The 17,162-nt window shown below is 61.3% G+C and overlaps 1 protein-coding gene across 11 annotated transcripts in view; it reads right to left on the bottom strand.

Moving 5' to 3' along the window:
* PHLDB1 (pleckstrin homology like domain family B member 1) overlaps positions 1-17,162 on the bottom strand; it is a 45,484-nt gene that overhangs the window by 12,089 nt on the left and 16,233 nt on the right. For 5 of the 11 annotated variants that reach the window (XM_032594986.1, XM_032594987.1, XM_032594985.1 and 2 more), the window contains 10 exons: positions 14,506-15,851; positions 11,591-11,872; positions 11,039-11,179; positions 10,770-10,907; positions 8,054-8,182; positions 7,533-7,688; positions 4,338-4,448; positions 4,070-4,159; positions 1,572-1,745; positions 922-1,062 (listed from right to left, as the gene is read on the bottom strand). In XM_032594986.1, the coding sequence (XP_032450877.1) occupies positions 922-1,062; positions 1,572-1,745; positions 4,070-4,159; positions 4,338-4,448; positions 7,533-7,688; positions 8,054-8,182; positions 10,770-10,907; positions 11,039-11,179; positions 11,591-11,872; positions 14,506-15,851 (2,708 nt within the window). The remainder of the gene's footprint in view (positions 1-921; positions 1,063-1,571; positions 1,746-4,069; positions 4,160-4,337; positions 4,449-7,532; positions 7,689-8,053; positions 8,183-10,769; positions 10,908-11,038; positions 11,180-11,590; positions 11,873-14,505; positions 15,852-17,162) is intronic. The other 6 variants (XM_032594994.1, XM_032594990.1, XM_032594989.1 and 3 more) reach the window with 5 other exon arrangements.

The raw sequence follows: 17,162 nt of genomic DNA, 5'->3' as shown, positions 1-17,162 counted from the left end.
CCTGGTGTTTGCGGAACACCGGTGCCTGAAGTCAAGATCCCTGACTCTTGGCATCGGCTCTGCTACGTCCTAGTCGTGTGGCCTTGACGGGACTGCTTATCCTCTCCGGGCCCCAGTGACTGAGCTGTAAAATCAGAGTTAACTGGGCTCACGATGAAAGGAATCAAAACATGGGAAAGTCTCTAACCAGCTGGACACAAAGGAGAGAGAGGGTGGCTCACAGGCTCCTCCCAAAGGGAGCACAGAATCTGAGCTGAGATCGGGGTCTTAGAGGTCCTGTGCCTTCACTCCAGGAGTGAATCTCGAAGGCAGGGGTCTCGGGCACCGCAGCAGGTCAGCGGCGTGCACCCTGGGGGAGAACGCTACCTGGCTGCCCCCCCACCCCACCCCCACACCACAGTCAGCAGCTTGCTCCAGGCTCAGCTCGGACTGCACCCTCCACGGAAACTGTGAGGAGGCCGGGCACGTCTCTGTCCCATCAGGACTGCCTCCAAGTGTCACCCCCGGGGAGACCAGGAGAGCAAAGTGCTGGCAGTTCTCCCAGGACACACGAGTTCCAGCTGCCACGGGCCCAAGAGCGCGTCAGGCCCCCGGACCCAGGGAGAAACTCCGGGGTTGAAGGCTGCCCGGGACAGAGCAGGGCCACAGCCTACTGTAGCTCAAGGCACCAAGCCGATCTCAACCTGACCACTGCTCCTGGACCCCCCTCCACTGGACAGTCAATCCTGTACGTCATCCTTGGACTCAGGGGCTGGCCCCAGCTGCCCGAAGTGCCAGGATGGCACTAGGAGACCTACTGCCCTGACTCAACGGACCCCCACCCTCTAGGGAGGCGCTGTGTGGCCGCTGCATTGGCAGGAGGTACCCAGCACAGAGAGGAGCAGGGCTCGGGGAGGAACGGGCAGGGAGAGAGGGGGTTACCTGCAGCTGCCGGGAAGCTTTGGCGGGCAGAGGCGGGGGAGAGGAGCGCGGGGAGGCTGTAGCGGGGCCGGTCCCCAGCCCGGCCATCAGCTCCTGGTACCACTGCTCTAAGCCTACAGCAGGGAGCAGCAGCTCCTCCATCTGGAGCGGGGTGTGGGGGGAGGGGGGAGGGGCGTGGGGAGGGGGTGAGGAGAACAGTCAGGAGAGTAGGGGAAGGAAGGGCAGGAGGACGGGAGAGAAGGCAGAAGAAAGGGGAAGGTTGCAGGAAGAGCAAAGGAAGACCGAGCAGGGAAACACGGAGGTGAGGGAGAAGGGAGGGAAGGAGGGGAGAGAGGACAGCATAAAGAGAAGGAGGAGAAAAACAGTGAGAAAACAGTTGCTGTGAACGCGCTAAGGGCAAAGAGGAACAGTCAGGACACGACTCCCAGACCAGAGACACGTGCTGTGCCCACCATGATGCCAGACAGCCAGCGTCCGCAGGCACCGAGCGCTCCCAGGGGGCCAGCCTGGAGCTCAGAAGCCAGGAAGCAGGGGCGGGACGCACGCACGCACGCACGCACGCGCGCGCGCGCGCGCGCACGCACACACACATATACACAGAGCCACGCCAGCAGCGGGCTGGGGGTGGCAGGGACACACAGGCCACCAACCTTGGGTGAAGGCGTGATGGAAGCGAAGGAGGAGGAAGAGGGCAGCACGGGAGGAAGGCAGGTGGTGGGAACCAGGTCCCGGGAGGCAGGGGCCCAGAGAGGCAGGCCTGGCACAGGGGCTGCGGGCATGGGCGAGGTGCCCCACATCGCCTTTAGCTGCTCAAGCGTCACGTACTTGGGGGAAAGGCCAGGACGCAGGAGGGAATACAAGAGGTTAATGGAACTGCAACCCAGGAGCTGGCCCTGCCCACAGGCGAGGGAAGGGTGAGCACAGGAAGCGCGGAGCAGCAGAGGCCTGCAGAGCCCAGGAAAGCAAGTCCTCTCTAGGCAGGACGACGCCCTCACGCCCAAGCAGAAGGCTGCCCGGCCTTGAGCCATCAGGAGCTGAAGCTCCCGAGGCCCCAGGCCACACAGGGACCCACTCCCAACCCCCCTATGCCGGCTGCCCTTCTCCCTCACCGCTGGACACAGACCCCACTGTCCCCCAAGCCCCACCCAGGACTGAGGGACAGCCTGGGCATCCACAGGAGGCCCTTGGGCACAGGTGGGCTCACTCAGTGGCCGGTACCTCACTGTCAGGCGGGGGCTGGGCGAGCACGCTGGGGGAGGTGGCAGAAGCATGGGGGTCCAAGCGGAAGCACAGCTGGAGAACCTCTGCCAGGCTCACATACTCCTGGGGTGCCCGGTGGGAGGGGGAGGGATGGGCAGAGAGGTCAACAGGGTACAACCAGGCACCTGACACCCACACTCCATGCCTCAGGGCCATCACTCCATTCAATACAAGATCCAGAGCAAGGAGCGTGGCAGGGGGTGCAGGAGGGGGACTCAGCCGTCTCCTGTGACCGGAGACAGCCGGGGGGGAGGGAGGGGCCAGAAAAGGGCAGGCAGAACTGTCTGAAGGCACTTCTTGACCTGCACTTTTAGGCTGCCTTGGCATCCCGGCCCTGCCCAGGGCAGACTCTGAAGGCCCATCCCTGGGTTTGCTCTGGGCTGGGGACAGGAGAAGCCTAGGGAAGGCCTTCCGAGAGTCCACCGAGAATCAGGACCCAACTCCCAGAGAGTCCTTCTGTCTCCCCCATCTTGGGCCCCAGCGGGGCACACACACACTGCATCGAGCACCAGCCACCATTCCCGAGGGTCTCCTCGCACCCGTGTGCCGGGGCGGGAGCGGGAAGGGGTAGGCTCACTAAGTGGGTGAGCTAGATGGGCTTTGAGAAAGAGGCCTCAGCAGGGAGCAGCTAAGAGCCCAGGTGGAAACACGGGCCCACCCCCCAGGGGTTAGTACGTAGGAAGAGACTAGCGCATCAGACCGCGGTGTGGGAGGACAGGGACTGTCACCCTCCCTGAGCATATCCTTAGTCCCCTGAGCCGATCTAGGCGGCGGGGGCACGGCAGGCCTCCAAAATGCACACTGAATGCGCAGGGTCCCAAGCCCGACCCATCCAGGGGGAGCCCCGGCCTGGCGGAGCCCCAGAGGGCAACTGTCCTCCGGGGGTCAGGGAAAGGGAAAAGGAGCGGGAGGATCCGGTGTGTTGTGAGCACTGCTGAATGGCATGCAGATCACGTGCAAATTAATACGCAAGCCGGTGCTGATTTTGCATAGCCTGCCCGGGCCCTCTATGGAGAGCAGCAGGATGGCGCGCTCACTCACACTCGCACAAACTCTGGCCAGAGGATTATTGCCACACGCCCCCGAGCCAGGCCCTTGGCAGGAGCTGGAGGCAGGAGCTCGGCAAGCAGGCAGACGGGCAGTGGGCAGAGCAGGGCAGGCAGTTAGCTGGGATTACCTCTTGTGCTTTGGGGCAGAGCTGAGTGGAAGCAGGTGGGATTAGGGGGACAGAGGAGGCCCCAGCCTGAGAAGACCCCGGGAAAGGGACCAGGCTCGCAGTCCCTGAGGACTCGGAGATGAGCAGTTCGGCCTACAGAGAGGGGACATGGTGAGGGGCCGCCCACGCCAGGCCTCAGTGGCAGGGAGGTGGGGAGAAAAGGAAAGAGCTCGGGAACCTGGGCATGTCCTAGTTGGACCTCACGCCCCAAGCAGGCAAAGACTCAGGAAAGGACCGCCTAAGGGCTGTCAGTGCCCGCTATGCTGCCAAGAGCCTCGTTCTAGACTGAAGCCCGAGGAGCTCCGAGAGCAGGGCCCCTGGATTCCTGTGCAAACCCTCGAAGTGAGGCTGCCCGGCCCTGGCCCTTCCCAAACCTCTGAGCTTCCCGCCTTCCCCACTCATGCCTCCTGAATCCCCCAGATGGATTTGATCACCCAAAATGGTAACATCGGTAAGCTCCTAGGAGCCAGAAAGGTATCTGCAAAGCAGCAGCTGGTAGCCACAGAAGGTCAGATCCCAGACTTCAGGGCCACTCGCACTCAAATCTCTCCAGTTCAGGAGAACGTCCCCAGTATTCGGCCTCAGCTACTGGGGAGAAGGTGCCGCACGTCGCTCCAGGGCCTCCCAGGAAGCCCCTTGGGCCTGGAGCTAGGGCTGACCCAACCACGTTACCTCTTTGAGGGTCGACGTGGTCTTCGGGAAAGGCCTGCCTCCCGTGAGTGAGTGGTACCTTCTTTCCAGCATCGTGAGTTTCTCCTTCTCCTGCGAGCCCAGAGTGGCCGAGTCAGAACGGGGTGGGGGTGGCAGCACAGGGGGAGCCAAGTGGGGAGGGCCCTCCTGCAGCTGGCAGAGCTCCACCCCAGCCCCCCCCCCCGCACTCGTCTCCCACTCCCCATCCTGCACCGACCCCGATCCCGCAGCCCGACCTGACCGAGGCTACCTTCTGCAGCAGCTGCAGGGAGGCGTTCTTGTCCCGCGCCAGGCGCTCGGACTCTTGCACGGCCTGGGCCCGGATCTGCCCGGCCTGACTGTCCAGGACTGCCAGGCGCTCCTGAAGGAGGGGGTGGGAGGTCGGTCAGGCCTGGGAGACAGGGCTGAGCCCACGGCGAGGCTTCCCTGTCTCTCCAGTCCAGAGACCCTTGGCTTGGGTGAAGGGAATCGGCCGGCTCTTCTGCTTGGCCTTAACCCACCCCCGGAATACCGGGGCAAGTGTGGTCAGCTCCTCCCTTCGCACGTCCCTCAACCAGTGACTCCCGTGCCGCCAGGCACACCGGCTAGAACCCGAGTCCCCAGACGTAACCTCCCCACCATCAACGAGTCCAGAATCCTGGAGCTGCTGAAGAGTTCTCCACCTGCCCCACTCCCACGGCCACCCCCCAAGTCCAGGCCCGCTGCCTTCCCTGCCTGGACTTTTTCACCAGCCCTCTGCGCCCACTCCTGACCTTCTAAGTGTGCCCCACACTGCCACGAACACCTTCTCAAAATGGCCCTGGAGGTCTGTTTTTGTCTGCTTATCCGAATTTTCTAAGCCTTCCAAAAAGAATATATATATTACTTGAATAATGTTTTAAAACTCCACGAGTACAGTTAGATCACTCCTCTCCTCAAAATCTTTGACTCGCTACTCACAGGACAGAGCACAAACTGAAAACGGCGTCCGAGGGCTCCCGGGACTGGGCCTACGCTCTTCGGCCCCCCTCCCCCCGCCAGCCTTCTGTGTCCCCGCCCCCCCCCCCCCCCAGCCCGGCCGTGGGGCACACTAAGCCACAGAGCTGCACACCCTCAGGCCTAACACTGCCCCCTTGCCCCAGGAGAGCTGTCCCTGTCTTTCCACCACCAAGAGCTCACTTTTCCTCCTAGACCAGTCCGAGTGAAACTTTTCTCCTACACCTTCCTCAATTACCACTCAATTCCTCTGCTGCCTACTCTGTGCTCAGATTACTCTGTGTCACCATTTGCCTCGTATTACTGGTACTCGTGAACATGTGCCTCCATCACCACCCTGCCCAGACTGTCAGATCCAAGGGCAAGGTCGGGGTCTTTTCTGTCTCCATGTCCCCAGTAGGGCTTAGCACAGTGCCTGGCTCAACAACCATGTGCTAAAAGGAAAAGAAAATCACGTGAGAGAGAAGAATGGGGTTTGGGGAAAATGGGCTGGGTTAATCCCAGGAGGGCTTCCTGCAAGGGGCAGCCTTAAACCACCACTTTTAAGAGCAAGACATGAGCAAGGAGGGAGGGAAGAAGGGAGCTATCCTAAATCTGGGGTCAGCCCAAGCAGGAATTCCCACAGCAACATCAGCTGTTTAACGAGAACCTGTTAGAACGCAGTAACTGCTAAACGCTTTGCATTTGTGACCTCATTTAAACCTCTTTTGACGCAGGTGCCTTTACACCCATTTTACTGATGAGAACACTGACATATTCAGGAGCTAGTAAGTGGTACAGCTGGGAATGGAACTAAATCTGTAGGACTCCAAAGCCAGTATTCTGAACCGCCCTGAATCACAGTGGAGAGGATAGGGGAACATTGGGCAGGAGGGCAGACAGAGCCTGGGATTGGGTGGGACACGGGGAGGGGAGGGGCGGGGTGCGAGGGACAGAAGCTGAGCAGGGCTCACGAGAAGGCAAGGAGAAGGGGCGCCTGGCTGGCTCGGTCATGCAACTCTTAATCTTGGGGTTGTAAATTCAAGCCCCAGGTTGTGTGTTGAGATTACTAAAAATAAAATCTTAAAAAAAGAAGAAGAAGAAAGCAACAGCAAGGGGAAGAATGTGACCCCTGGGGTCCTAGTGGCTGACCTCCTAGGAGCCAGGGTGGGTACGGGGAGGTGGGAACAGGAGTCTAATACTGCCGACCCCTCCCAAACTTCCTGGAGTTTACACCCACCAAGACCCCAGAGGAATGGGATTGGCTCATCTAGGGCTCCCTGCTACTTTCTCTGCAGAGGAATGGGGAAGGTTCTTTGGGCCAGGCAGGCCTAGGGTCTCACGCTGACTCAAACTCATACACTGAGAGGTCTGGAACAAATATGTAGCTTCCCTGAGCCCTCATTTCCTGGTCTGTGAAACGAGGATGAGAGCACTGGCCTTGTGAGACCATCCTGAGGTTGGCACAAGATAACCCAAGAAAACCTCCTGGCTCGCACCCACGCGCTTGGGAAATGCTAGCTTTCTTCCTTCCATCTGTCTCACAGCCAGAAGCAGACGCATTTGTAAGGCAGAGAAACTCAGGGAGAGAGGCAAGGGATCCGGACTCCGGGGGAGGTCCAGGAGCTTGCCACAAGCCACCGAACTCAGGCTAACCGTCGAGACGCCAGTCGCCACTTTTTGACACCCCTCCCCTGATCTCGTGGCCGTCACCCCCCACCTACTCACTCCAAACTGCACACGCATGCGTGTGTGTGCACGGACATGGTAGTCTCAGCCAGAGTCACGTGAACTGCCCGGACCATCCTCCCCATTCTCTTTCCTGACCTCTTCCTAACACGTGCTCAACACAAACCTCCTCCCAAATTTACTGCACACACGCACGCACCTCTGCCCCATCATCCTGTCCTGGTCTGGCTGAGATCAGGAGCAGGGGATCACAGCATCTGGAGCTCCCGGACTGGTGAGGATACGACACATAATGCCCTTATTTCGTGGCTCAGCTGAGCCACAGATGGAAGCCAGGTGGTGCCCTTTCTAGGACCCCCGGTTGGCTCAAACGTCCGGATCTCAGGACCTTGCATGCTTCCCAGCACATCCACCAGACAGAAAGCTCTGCAAGGGCAGCAGCGAGCCTCCTCTTCGGCCTCCTCCTCCTCCTCCTCCTCCTGTACCTCCCCCCTTCATTTCTTTGCCCGGCCGGAGCCCGGCTCCGAGTGTGAGCCCGGTCCACTCCCCACTGGGAGCCCACGCCTACTAACAACAGCTGTTGTCCGCTCCGCGCTTACTAGGATCGGAGCCCACGCTGTCCCCACATACACCATCTTGCTTAGTTCTCTTGACAGCCCGTTCCTGTTTTGCAGTTAAGGAAACTGAGGCTCAGAGAGGCAAAGTTAACTTTTATGGGGTCATCAGCGGGGATCCAATTCACTGGCCTCCGCCCCGCCCCGCCTGGCACCGAGGCCCCACAGGGGATGGGAGCAGGGCACACCTTCCTCTTGGTGATGCTCCGGAGCAGCTCGGCCTTGCTCCGGAGCAGCCCCTGGCCCGCCAGCTCACGCTCCTCCTCCACGCGGCTCTCCCGCTCCAGCTGCTGGAACTCCAAGTCCTCAAACAGCTTTGTCTCCGTCTCCAGGGCCTCGGCCTCCTTGAACGACAGTGACCAAGGGGGTTGAATGGTGCTCGCGGTACCGCTCCGGGCCTGGGAGGCCAGGCCACAGAGGTGGGAGTTCTGAGGGCTGGCCCCAGGGAAATTGGGGAAAGGGACCTGCCCCCAACCCATCCCCCTTTGCTCTGCTTGGCTTTTTGCCCCTTTCATGGGCATCGCTGCCTGGAGTAGCAGAAAGGTGGAAATCGATCCCCCCAATCCTTCCCTGTCCCTTCCAAGCCACAGCACCGACCCTGGTGTGTCCGGCAGGAAGTGCAGGGCCCAGGTGGTCCCGTCCCACCGCTCTCCTGTCTTCCGGGTGGGTGGCCCTCGGGGGCCAGGGAAGGGGGGCTGGTGAAACTGACCCTTCTCAGCTGCTCCTGTAACTGTTCCCGCACTGACTCGGGGCAGTTATCGAGCTGCGTCTGGAGCTCGGCGTAGAGCGCCTGGCGGGCCTCCAGGTGCCTCCGTCCCGCGGCCAGCTCCGCCCTCTCCTGGTCGGCGGGAGGGGTGGGGAGGGCGGGCACAAGGGAGAAACAGAACACACACTCCTCAACTCTGGCCCGCGGGCAGCAGCGGCCATGGGGGGTGCAGGGCGGGAGAGAGAGAGCTGGGGAGCCGGCAGGGGGTGGGGTGAGGACTAACAGAGGAGAGTAAGCGGGAGAGGAGAAGGAAGAGAAAGGGAAAACACGGAAGAGAAGAGTGGAAAAGGCTAGGAGGCGAGGCGGAAGACAGGACGCTCGCAGGTGCAAGGGAAGCTGTCACACAGGCGCAGGTGTGGGTCTTGGGCAGAAATTTCGGTCTCCCGGAGTCCCCTGGACTAGAAACACTGGGGTGGGTCCTACGAAAAGCCTTCTGTTTTCTCTCCAAACCAGTCACGACCAAAGCTGGTCCCACATCACAAACACGGAGCCTCTGGCTCCTATTTCCCCCTGACTCTGCCACTGCCTAGAGACCAAAATTTAACCCTGGGGGGTGGGGAGGGGTATAGACGGCGAGGGTTAAATCCAGGGGCCCGGCATGAATCGGAAGCTGAGGATGTTAAAGCTACGGCAGTGTCGCAGAGGGGACCCCGGCCCGACTCCCTGGGCCTCCCTCCCTCCCGCCCTGGGTGGAGGTGGGTGCTGGCACTCCAGGCTGAACTCCAGCGGGATGAGGGTTGCAATTAGTTCGGCCGTTGCCATGACAGTGGGAGCCCCAGGAGTGGGTACAGGGAGGAGGTGGATAGCTCTGTCTGGGGCGAGATGACACCTCCCAGGGCGGGAAGGGGGACGAGGGGAGGAGCTGGTGAGTCACCCCTCCGAAGGACAGGCAGAGGAGAAACTAGGATTACTGATTCCAAAACCAGAGCGGAGCCATGGGCTGGGGAGGAAAGCTGAGTGAGCCTGCCCCGCAGCCACTGCCTCCCCACCCCCCACCCTACCACCCCCTCAAATAACTAGGCCCAGAGAGAAGGCAAAGTCCAGGCCTCCAGGCCATGCCAGGTCAATGAGAAAGGAGGTTAGGCAGGTTCCTTCTGAAGTGCTGAGCTTACTTCAAGTTCTTCTGCCGAATCCTGCCCTGCCCCATCCCTCCGGCCCACTCTCGCATCAGGGAGAGGAGTCCTGGGTTCCAAGCACTTTGCCCTCTTAGGACTCAGGCTCTAGGATACCCCCTACATTCCGGGTGGCTCAGGGGCGGGAGAAGAGGAGAGGCCTACTCATTCCCACCCTCCGGTTGGGGTATCTGGATTTTGGAAGCCCCAGAGGAAAGCTAGAAGGGCGGCCACTGTGTGGCAGAGGGAACCGGTCTAAACCCCCCAGGGCCATGCCGCCACGGCCAGACCTCCTGACCCCTCCGCTCCGGAAGGAAGAGAGGGGCGGGAGGTGGACGGCTGGAGGGCAGCCTGCTTCTCCCAGCTGCACAGGAAAACCACCAACAATCTGTGGAGGCCGCACCTGGGCTCTTCCAAAGGGGGGACACTCTTCAGGCTGGGCAGCTCCTCAGCTACGCATTTCCCCCAACCTTTTACCCTTCCTGCCAAGGCACCATTGAGTCAAGTTGAGCTGTGCCCCCTGCCCATTCCTTTCTGATCAAAACCCTGGAGTCCCGCACCAAGAAAGGAAGGAGGCAGAATTAGAGGGGAGAGGTCAAGGGCACAGTGGTGCCCCTGCAGTTAGTGCAAAAGCAGGCATGGCTCGGCCCTGCCTGGGTGGCACTGGCAGTTAGGGGCATGCGGAGAGCCCAGGACAGTGATTAGAGGGGGCGTTAGTACAGGCCTGGTTGGTAAGCGTGGAGTTAATTTGGCACAGAATTTGGGAGTGTGGTTTTGGGGGCCAGAGCCAAAGCTCCAAAAACAAAAAAAGGAGTTGGGGCGGGGGGGGGGGGTTTGTTGAAGAATCTTTAAGAGTTTCAAAACTGGGACAGGAGGAAGACACTCTCAAAAAATTCAGAAAGAAAATTAAGTCTTGGAAAAATACTGTCAAGTCCAGAAATAGATGGCCCCTCTCCACACTTCAGAGCTCTTGGCACGTTGGTAGGCATCTTGGGCCTAGCTGGCACGGCCCCTGTGGGACGGAGTGACCCCTGCAGGCTGGCACGAAATCTGAAAGGGTCGGGGGCAGGAGCTGGGACCACCTGGGACGGGAAGCTGCAGATCCTGAAAGGCTCAGGGGAAGCAGAGACCTGAAGGCCATCCCCCAAAGATCACATCCTGAGCACCCGAGGCATGCTGGGAGGGGCACGTTCTCTAGACAGAGGGACCCACACCCGAGTCACGCCCTAGCACCTGTCCCTCAGGCTGTGCTCACTGCCCAAGGAGCAGCTTCGGCACTTCCTAGGAGGGCCAGGAACGGGCAGGCACCCAGAGGCAGCACAGAGACCCAGACAGAGGAGATCCCAGAACGCAGTCCGGCCCCTGCCCGTGCCCTTCAAGCTGACACCTTCCGCAGAGGACAAGGCCCCCCCTCCCCTGACGGGCACAGAGACCACCAGGCCTGTAGGAAGACTGATGAGATGAGAAGTAAGGGGCCCAGAGAAGACGTTTGTCCTTCCCCGGGGGCCACTGGCAGCCAACACGGGGCCAGGCCAGCTGTGGGTTACCTTGTCCCTCTCCTTCTGGATGCCGGTTTCCAAGGTCACCAACTTTTCCTGCAGCTGGTCCACGGCCTTCTGCTCCTTCTGCAGCAACGCCCGCTCTGCCTCCCTCTCCCCCTGCAGCAATGCTCGTTCCATTTCAGCCTGGGGCCAACACCAAGGTCCACGTCAAGGCCAGTCAAGGCAGACGGACGCAGGCCCCTCCAGGGGCCTTGGCTCTGCCCGGGGAGGAACGGGGCCACAGCTGGCCTAGGCTACGGGCCCTCCCAGCTCACCTCGCGGGCGGACTCCTGCAGCTGCTGCTCGAGCTCCTTCACACGGACCTTGAGCTGCTCCACTCGCCCCAACACCTGAGCCCGCTCCTCTTCCAGGGCCAGCACCTCCCCCTGGAGCTTGGCGCTGGGTGCATCTTCATGCTGGAGGGGAGGGAAGCCATCAGCTGGGGAGCCTTCCGCGACCAGACTAAGAGAGGGGATCCCCATTCCTCAGGGCGCTCGGAAGGGGTAGCCAGACAGAGAGGAGGCAAACTCCCCTCCCTGCAAGGGGAGCAGTACAGCTCAGCTAAAGGGAATGAAGGTTTCCCACTTTGGGCCAGACCTGGAGGCAGCCCTAAGGACAGGCAGGTCACAGAGTATAGGGAGAACCTGGGAAGCGCATCGACACCTCCCTCTTCCTTGCCTCCTCACATCTCAGCCTCTCATCCCCGATGTCTTCCCAAACCCGATCCTTCAATTACCTCCCCCTCACTGAGCCATCCCTCCACCACCCCTGCCTCCTCTGCCCCCCAGCCCCTCAGCAGGTGCTGCCCCCCACCACCACCACCCCACCTCCTGCTGGGTGCTCTCAGTGCTGCTGCACTCCTCCTTGAGATTCTCCTCATCTGAGCGGTCCACGCACTCCCACAGGCGCTGGGTGGCACCCCCGGGCTCCTCGGTGCCCCGCCCAGAGGCTCCGGTGGCCGCTGAAAGGCCTCGAGAGGGCCTCCGGCCCGCCAGCGCCAATGCTGCGGCGGCTTCCCCGATGCTGGGCAGCTCCCCAGCCTCGGGTGCCCCGTCGGCCCGGCTGTACTCAGCACACAGGTTCAGGATGGTCTCCAGGCGCTGGCGTTCCTGGGGAGGGCGGACAGAGCAGGGCGTGAGAGGGAAGGATGCTGGGTCCTGATGGAGGCACCGTGTGCAGTCAGGAGACAGAACTACGAGACTAGGTGCTAGGGGCCCAGAACCAAGCCAGGAGAGCCCCAAACCCAGAGTCAGGAGAGGCAAAGGGCAGAAGGGCGCCCCAGAAGTAGGCAGGAGGAACCAGGCCATTGTGCTACCTGCCCACATGGCTAGCCCCTCCCAGCTTCCTGTTTCCTTTCCCTTTTCACTCTGCCCAGAATGGGCTTCCTCGGGCACACACAGCGACACGGACTGCTAAGCAGGCTGAAGACCACAATGGCACACAGATGAACACTCGGGTACTCACGCTGACTCTCGTCCACGGAGATCTACAGACACGAGGGTACGCAGACACCCCACCCACCAACACGGACACACAAGGACACAACATGTGCTCTGCACTCACACTGACAGGCAGGCACGCACACAGGTACCAGCCCTGGCACGCACGGATGCACCCTGGCGCACACTCACACAGATAAACACAGTCTAGCACACAGACAGGTGGGCACGGACACAGACGGCTGGAAAACAGACCCGTGGGCCGACAGGGATGTGACACAGGTTCGTACAAAGTTGTGCCCAGCGTGTATACACCAGGCCAGACAGACGTGGGACACGGTCCTCCTCATCCCCTACCCCGGCTCCAGGTCACTCTCAGGCTGCCCTCCACTCCCAGCAAGGTGAGCTGCTGCCTCTGCTCTCCAATGCCCAGGCCCAGCTGGGAGCACTCCAAGGCCCTGCCCCTAACCCCACAAAACCCACCCCCTCCCCACAAAACCCCAGCCACACAGCTCTCAGGGGCCCAGGAGGAGGGACGGTACAATCATGCTCCCCAATCTGTGTCCCCCGCTCTCATGTCCCAGCCTTGAAGCCCCACCCCCAGCCCAGGCTCTCCAGGGTACCTCAACCTCAGGGGTCCTTCACTGCAGAGTTTGGCCACGACCCCCCTGGACACGTACCCAGCTTCCCTCCTGCTGCTTGCCCAGTTCCACGTCAAAAAAAAAAAAAAAAAAAAAAAAAAAAAAACCAGGAACAGAGGAGCCTAGACACCCAGGAGGCTGGGCCAGTGCCCCCGCCCCTGCCCCAGGACCCAGATAAGCAGCCTGCTGGAGATGGGAGGGGCAGGGCGGGCAGCCTCCAAGATTTAAAGTGGCAGGTGGGGCAGGTCAGGGCTGGCGGTGAGGTGTGCCCGTGTGCCCTCGTGCCTGGGGGGTGGGGAGACTGAATGGAGGAGCTGAGGGAGGCTGGGCCCGTCACTCTGCCTTTGCCAGACTCGGTGCTCCCTCTCCAGGATAAGACCCCAGGGTGGTCCGAGCACGCTCTGGGTCGAGGCAAAGACAGTGAAGGGAAGCTGTGGCAAAGGAGAAGACTGGTGATCCTTCCTCCTCTCTCCCCAACCCAGCCTGCACCTCACCTTGCCCAAAGCTGTCCCAACCTCTTCTGAAAAGCCCTCCAGACAAACCTCCTCATTTCTGGTTCTCCTCCTCAAACCAATCCCAGGGGCCCTGGGCCCCCCAGCAACCCCATTCTGCTCACAAGGGACAGAGCGCAGAATCCATTCTCCTGTACGTGTGTGCTCGATTGTCCACATTAGCCAGAGCCCCCTGAGCTCCCTGCGCTATCTGGGGAATCCTGGCCCCCACCCAGCTCAGATGCCATCTCCAGGACAGCTGCCCGGAGCCACACCCGGCCCCCAAATGCACACATACACACGCACGCTGATGCATACAATCACGATCACACAGTCGGCCCAGGATAAAGCCAGGGGCGACCTGTCCTGTTCTCTTTCTCTTCCCTGCCACCCACATTCCCAGATGATCCTCACTGGGCCAGGGTGAGCAGCTCCCACCCATTTGTAAAAGACCAAAAAGAGGGGTGCCTGGGTGGCTCAGTCAGTTGAGCATCCAACTTCGGCTCAGGTCATGAGCTCAAGGTTCGTGAGTTCAAGCCCCACATCAGGCTCACTGATGTTAGCATGGAGCCCACTTTGGATCCTCTGTCCCGCGCCCCCCCCCCCCCCGTCACTCCCCCGCTCGCACTCTCTCTCTTAAAATAAAAAAAAAGTTTAAAAGAAGCAACTTTTCTAAAGAACAAGGTGCTTTTCTAAAAAACAAGCCTTAAGAAGACAGGCGTCTTGAATTCCAACACGGGCTCTGCCAGAACTTGCTGTGTGACCTTGCACAAACCCATTCCCCTCTCTGGGCCTCAGCTTCTCATCATTAAGACTTGCTCCTCAAACTGAGAGGTGCAAGACCTCACCGTAAAGGTGGTGTGTTTTCCTACAGCTTTGTTATCATCAGATAAATAAGGCAAAACTTAACTTACACGTTAAAACAAACGCTGTGTTACAGAATAAAAGCAAAGTTAACGTGCATCTGAAATAAAGCCTTAGAGACTTCAAAGAAAGTTCTTCCAGGCACCAGCCCCCTGAGATATAGGTCACTAAGGTGCATCCCGGAAGGAGAAAAGCTTGAGAAGCCCAGGCCCTGTCCAAGGGCCCCTCCCACTCTGCCAGCTGGCCTGCCCGCGCCCTGGCAGGGACCCCGCCGTGGACGGCGGCAGCCTCCGGGGCATCTGCTCACCAGTCTCTCCATCTCCTGCTCCCAGAGCCGTTCTTGGTGCTGCCGCCGGTGGTACTCCAGGAGGTCGTCCTCGTTGTCACTGATCTCCGTGATGCTATTTTTCCGCTCCCGAGTGACAGGGACCCGCAAGTCCCCACTGGACAGCTTCCTCTGGGCACGGGGGCTCTGGCGGGGCGAAGCCCCGGTCAGAGAGCCCAGACTATAGGCTGGGCTCAGCCTGCCACTGAAGCTGCCCTTGCGGGGTGCCAGTGACTCCCCGAGCGTGGGTGAGGGGCTCCGTGTCCTACGGCCCCGTGCCCCCAGCGTCAGGGAGAAGTCCTCCGGTGACGCCCCGTGGGCTGCCCAGCGCCGGGCCCGGGGACTCTCCACCACTTCCCTGGTTAGCTTGGGATCTGGCGTAGTCCTGGTGGGCATGGGGGAGAGAGCCCGTCGCGACAGAGACGGGCTCAACGGAGGGAGTTCCCGCATGCTGTCCAGGCCCCGCCGGCCCAGGCGGGGACTCTCAGGAGGCTGCAGGGTGCGGGTGGCTGACCCATCTGAAAATGTTCGGCCCACCAGCTGGCGTGAGGGGCTGGTTGTCAGCACCCGCTCGGTGCCTGGCAGCTCACGGAAAGGGCTGGGAGGGCGGTCCTGGAGGGTGCCGATCTTGTTTCGGGGAGCAGGGACCGGAGGCTGCAACTTGGGGCTTCCAGGAATGCTCGTGGGCTGGCTTCGGGCACCGGAAGCTGGGTATTCACTCAGGTTGATGGCCACCACGGGCAGCTGCCCACCCAGCCGGGGGCTCTCGGTGGCTCTGCGGGCCTCCGCCAAGACAGTGGCCGCGGGGCTGTCCGTCAGCAGACCTCGGAGGCCGGGGCTGGGAGGCCTCTCGTGACCCCCTTTCCGGCCCAGCCGGGGGCTCTCGGAGGAGCGGGCGCCGCCCGGTCGGGACTGTGGGGGCTGCAGGGCCAGGTGGTAGCTAGAGGAACGGGCAGGCACCAGCGGCGGCACGGAAGGTGCTGGCTCCTGCCCGCTGGGTGAGTGGCTGGCACAGCTCCCACTGCTGGCTGGTGAGGAGAGCGGAGAGAAGGCTGGAGAGGTGTTCTCGTAGCTGGAGCCCACAGACATGGCACCAGGGCTGGTCGGCGGGGACAGCAAGTAACGCCCACCATTAGCCATTGGCGACAGTGGGGAAGTCGCGGCAGGCTTCTTGCCGGCCGCTCCGGGCTCCTCTAGCACCAGCGAATCCATGATCTCCTGCAGGTCCTTCTCAATAGAGCTCACCAGGGAACTGTGGCTGGCGCAGGCAGAGGCGCCCCGGGTCGCGGGCTGTGGCGCGTGGTTCCCATTCACCAGGCTTTCCGATTCTGCGGATGGGAAACGCAAAGGTGCCTCAGGCCCTGGCCTCCAACCGCCGGGGAGCTGTACGTGCCCAAGAACGAGGGAGGCGATCTGCCAGCTCTACCACTGACCTGCTGCACGACCGTCAATCAGCTGCCCTCAGTTTCCCTGTCCGGAAAGGAAGGGCACGGGTGCGGCTCCTCTGGCTCTAACGCCTCATGACTTAGGACAGAGCTGGTAACGATGCCAGGCACTTCTAGGCCCAGTTATCGCGGGCTCACCCCAAGACCAGGTTGCTCCCTGCCTTGGTTTCCCTCCCAGATCTCTCCTTCAGGAAGGGCAGATGGACATTCTATGGAGGGGATGCTGTGGAACTGGCCAGAAGTTCGGGGCGGGGGGGTCCAGCCTAATAGGACATTAGGACCTCCCAGCACAGCAGCTGAGACCCAGGAAAAACCACAGGCAAAACCTCCAGCGCTGGGCAAAAGGTGTGTGCCGCACTACTCTGCCCAATCAGAGGCAGGGAGGGGCCTGGCACTGCCGGGTGGCTTCTGGAAGCCAGGCTGGCCAGCCACTAGGGGCAGCTCGGCGCCTCCGATCATGAGCCCATCAAGCCACGCCAGCAAGAGCCTGCCTTGGCCCTGCCCCAGGCCTCATCGACCAACCAGGAGTCCCAGGAACCAGTGCCCGGAACAGCTGAGGGAAGGAGTGGCATGACAAGGCTAAGGGAGAGCGGGTAAAGCTAGCCAGGGAGTGGGCTGGGAACCCGGGCTTCTGAGGGGCTCACCAGACACCCATGTCCACCTGTCCCGGTACCACACCGACACCTGTCATCCCACGGCCATCTGAACCCTCGTTGCAAAGCCTCGGACGGGAGGCTCACTGGCAGCCTCCTGGTCTACACCCCACCCCACCCCACCCCCTAGGCAGCTGCGTTGAGGGGGATGCTGTGCTGGTTCCCTGGAACAATCACCGACTCTCCTCTGGGGATCAATAATTCACACACAAACTGCAGCTGTTCCGCTGAGTAATCAGCTGGCATGGCCTGGGGGGAGGGGCAGGGCCCAAGGACCTAAGCACCGGCAGGTGGGACCCGCCAGCAGGGGTTCGACCTAATGCTTCCTTCTGCCCCCTCGGGCCCCTCTCAAGGGTGAGGTTCCCCAGCGGTTGGCACATGAGCTTTAGGGTCGAGACACCGAAGTGGCACCTTCCAGGGCAGTGGGGCTGGCAGAGCCCTCCGTCCCTTGGGCACATGATTCCCCAGTTCCAGCCAAGCGGCACTTCTTGGATCCCTCCCAGTAGCCAGACCGCCTGGCATTCTCCACCAATGGCCCATG

Source organism: Lynx canadensis, chromosome D1 (assembly GCF_007474595.2).
Source record: "Lynx canadensis isolate LIC74 chromosome D1, mLynCan4.pri.v2, whole genome shotgun sequence".
Taxonomy (NCBI): domain Eukaryota; kingdom Metazoa; phylum Chordata; class Mammalia; order Carnivora; family Felidae; genus Lynx; species Lynx canadensis.
Note: the sequence above shows the minus strand (reverse complement) of the source record. Positions and strands in the feature narration are given on the sequence as shown.